Source organism: Austrofundulus limnaeus, unplaced genomic scaffold (genome assembly GCF_001266775.1).
Source record: "Austrofundulus limnaeus strain Quisiro unplaced genomic scaffold, Austrofundulus_limnaeus-1.0 Scaffold18, whole genome shotgun sequence".
In the NCBI taxonomy this organism is placed as follows: Eukaryota; Metazoa; Chordata; class Actinopteri; order Cyprinodontiformes; family Rivulidae; genus Austrofundulus; species Austrofundulus limnaeus.
The window spans coordinates 2,021,206-2,025,249 of record NW_013952420.1 but is presented as its reverse complement, the minus strand read 5'-3'; the positions used below and the strand labels follow the sequence as shown (position 1 = coordinate 2,025,249).

General features: G+C 35.1%; 1 protein-coding gene across 1 annotated transcript in view; it reads right to left on the bottom strand.

The window, feature by feature from the left end:
- The window catches only part of LOC106514228 (CUB and sushi domain-containing protein 3), a gene marked incomplete in the record, with an annotated part of 356,940 nt that overhangs the window by 148,025 nt on the left and 204,871 nt on the right, over positions 1-4,044 (bottom strand). Inside the window, 1 exon segment of the mRNA XM_014003387.1 lies at positions 3,328-3,444. Coding sequence (XP_013858841.1) covers positions 3,328-3,444 — 117 coding nt within the window.

Below are 4,044 nucleotides of genomic sequence, written 5' to 3'. Positions count from 1 at the left end.
GTGCGTGTGTGCGCATGTGTATGTGTGTTTGAATAAATGATGGTGCCGTATTAATGTAAATTTCTGTTAAAATGTGCTTCATGAAACAAAGTCCATTCATTTGTAGTAGTTCACAGCGCAGCGGCGCCACCTCCAATATGGCGGACGCACAGCTCGTCACAGCAGCGGACGACACAGTCAACGAGGCTTCTACGTATTCATTGCTATGATTCTGCAGGCTCCAGAAGGCGCCAAACAAATGTATGTAAATAAATAAACAAAACTGAAAACTTTTTTTTCTGACAACTGATGACTGACAAGTAAAACTGAAAACTTTTTTTCTGACAACTGATGACTGACAAGTAAAACTGACAAATTTTTTTCTGACAACTGATGACTGACAAGTAAAACTGAMAAMTTTTTTKCTGACAACTGATGACTGACAAGTAAAACTGAGGATGTCCTAAAATGTACACCGTATTGGAGACAGTCTTGTAGCTTTTACCTTTAACATATATTTATAATCTTTCTGAGCTCCTCAGACAGCTCTGGCTTTTGCTTCCTCTGCTCTGTGTTCAGTGTGGTGCATACAACCATAGAAAACTTAACAGTGGCTGTTTGTTTCCTTTAAATGGGCTGAATAACTGATTAAATGAAGGCACTTGTGACACTAATTAAGGTCAAACATGACTAAGAAACATCATCCGTAATCTATATGGAAACCAACATATCGTCTCATTTTAGCTGGTCTTCATAAAACAAATCACTCCCTTTAGGATGTCTTTTTGTTTAAATTACTACAAACTAAATGCATGAATGTATTTAAATGCATTCAACTAAATCATTAATAAAGTTTCCAAGAGCTGTAAGGATACCAACCTATGTATCTCTATACTTTATATATGTTGCTGGTAACTTCGTAAAAAATTGAGACATCACAGCTAGAGTTTCCATCAAAATATTTTGACAAAATTCTAAGCTCCCTGAAAATCTAAGCTGAAATATCAATTTTTAAAGCATATTTCAACCAGGCGGCACTGCAGAAGTCTTGCTCATCACCAGCAGCCAATGTTTGAAAGTTGCATCCTCAAAATAAATGTGTAGGCCCTGGTGGGAATGTTGTTGGGAATCTTCTTCGCTACATTAAGCTTTTTCTGGCAGTTTAAGCCAAGAAAGCATTTGTATGCATTATTTATTAAAGAAGACCTGTGGGTTCCTGCACACCATGAGCAGCAGGAGCAGGCAGCAGAAGATGTAAACAGTCAGAGTAGATCATCACACAAGGGAGCAATGTGAGCATCATAAGGACAGGGCCTTAGACAATAAAAACAGCTGTCCACATTTATGGAGCTCATGGAATATTGAGTAGAAACACATCAATGTCTCCCTGATATCTTTGTTGAATTTTACATACAAATACATGCTTGGACAAATGGGGAAACTGAGAAGTTGCTTGCTCCAACCCAGGGAAGGCCCGTGGCATAGGCGGTATGTGCAAATGCTAAGGGCACTGTCCATCTAGGGAGCGTCACAAATGGAGAACAAAAATTATATATTTTATAGGTTTTTATCTAGTTATAGATTATTTAGTCTGTAGAATAATCACTGGTTATTCAGCTTTATGAAGACAACTTATTCTGTGGGTTTCTCAGCTGCTGTGTTACTACATAAAGTGCTATATGGTGCAGAGGATATTTTGTAATTAAAGTATCCTATGATGCAGTCAAGACTAACTATTGGTGTTCATTCTGTAAGACAGAAAATAAATATTGATAATGGGAGTTGCAGTTATGATCCAAGATAAAGTTCAGGTTAAAGTCTGGTTTTACCGTCATGAAATACAGATTTAATGTTGTTTTATTAATCCCAAGAATTTAATAAAATGCTCTTTATATGGCTGGAAAACACAACATTTTGAGTAAATCTTTAATAATTTCTATGGAGGTAAATTTGTGTTTTTATTATTCAATCAAACAAAAAGCATCTTCAATCCAAAAAAAATAATTTCAACCAAAAAAAATGTTTTATCAACCAAACAAAAAAAACTATTTCAATCAGAAAAAATAAAAATAAACCTATCAAAACGGTTTTTTGCAAAAAAATTAACCTTTTGGTTGAATCTCAAACTTTTGGTTGACTTTCTAAGTTTTTGATTGACTTTCCAAGTTTTTGGTTGACTGTCTAAGATTTTGGTTGACTAAGTTTTTGGTTGACTTTCTAAGTTTTTGGTTGACTTTCTAAGTTTTTGGTTGACTTTCTAAGTTTTTGATTGACTTTCTAAGTCTTTGGTTGACTGTCCAAGTTTTTGGTTGACAGGACCCCTAAAACTGCTTCAGTCCACCGCTGCTCAATAACATTAGCAGGTGTTCTTCATCTGTGTTTGCAAATGATATGAGGTAGACTTATGGTATTTTGTTTCAAATTAATTATAACGCTAGCTTTTTTTTATTTGAAAAGCATATTTTAGAAAAATTAAAAAGGCAAAAAACAAAATATTTTAATTTTGTATGTGAATATATGTAAATTAATCAGTGAAATTTAGAAAACTGCACAAGGGGCACCACCTGGAATCTTGCCTACAGGCGCCAAATTAGCTAGGGCTGGCCCTGCCCCAAACCTTTTTAGTTAGTACAACAAGTATCTTCTACTGTTAAAAAGTATTTTTAAACAGATATTTTTTTTACGCTAACACAATTTCCAATTGCTCGAAAGTTATTTGCTTTCACACTAGACAGTGATGCCAAACAGTGTCTTAACATGTACATTACAGTGACAAGCAGAACCCAGCAGTCAGTTGGTTTAAAACTCTATATATTCAATGTTACATTTATTTTAAATTACATTCCATGTAATGTGACATCAATGTATTTAACCGAGATTTAATGTGACATTTACTATCAGATGCCTTCACTCTGGTTTTATGCTCAACCATTAGTTAAATTCAAAACAAATTTTGTTTTAAATGACTACTCCAGTGGAATAGATATATTTAACTTGAGTGTCATTCACAGTAAGCATCAAACAAATTTAAACTATGCAAAACACTGAAATGCCTGATACAAATTAAGCTCTCCTGAGAACTGAATAACACAAGTCTGAGTGTTTTTATTGGTAATTTCCTGTGACCTTTGACTATATCTGACAAATAACTTCCATTTCTTCACAAATTAGGATCTATACACATTACTAAACCCTAGAAAACACAAACATTATTCTCTTTATTATTTTTTTTTATTTACATAAAACAAGTATTTTACGAACTATGATGCACACACGACAATGTTATATACAAAGAATCATTTTCCCTTTCCTGAAACTCAAATAAAATAAAAGCTTAAAAATGCTTACCAAAGTCTCCGGGGACAAAGATGTCGTAGACACAGCTCTGACTTCTGGTATAATTATGTGGGTAGTTTGGGGACAAAACGGTTCCCTCTGAACCAGTGAAGTGACCTCCACAGGGAGCTACAAGGACCGGAAAACAAGCAACAAAGAACCAAAGTTAACAAACGTCAAAACAGCAATGTTTTAACACCAGGAGGGGGGAGCTATAAAAATATATATATACATCCATTTTAACCAGCACAAATGCTGGGTAAGCAGTTCATGTCGCAGAATGGGGTAAATAGAAAACCTCCTGACAAACAGTTCAGTACATAAAACAGAAATGGTTTAACATTTAGGACAGACTTTAGGGATATTTTTGAGGGAGTCGTAATGAGAAACCAGTATCAAATCAAACAGAAGGAAGGAAATATTCCCCAGGATAATGTTTTTCCCCTGTAAGTTGTGTAAAAACACTTATAATCACTGTTATGGAATACTGATTATGTATCACCTTGACACTGTCCAATTGTTCATATCTTATGATATCGTCTGAACGTCATCTTCAAGCTGACCTACTTCATGTACCAGAACGAGGCACATTCTGATTGGTTATTCACTATCACATAATGATAACTGACAGTATAACATTGCTTGCCCGGCCGATGACAGCCGGGCCCACATCTTACAGACTTCGTGATTGCTTTCTGTTTCATCTTCGTGATTGCTTTCTGTTTCATC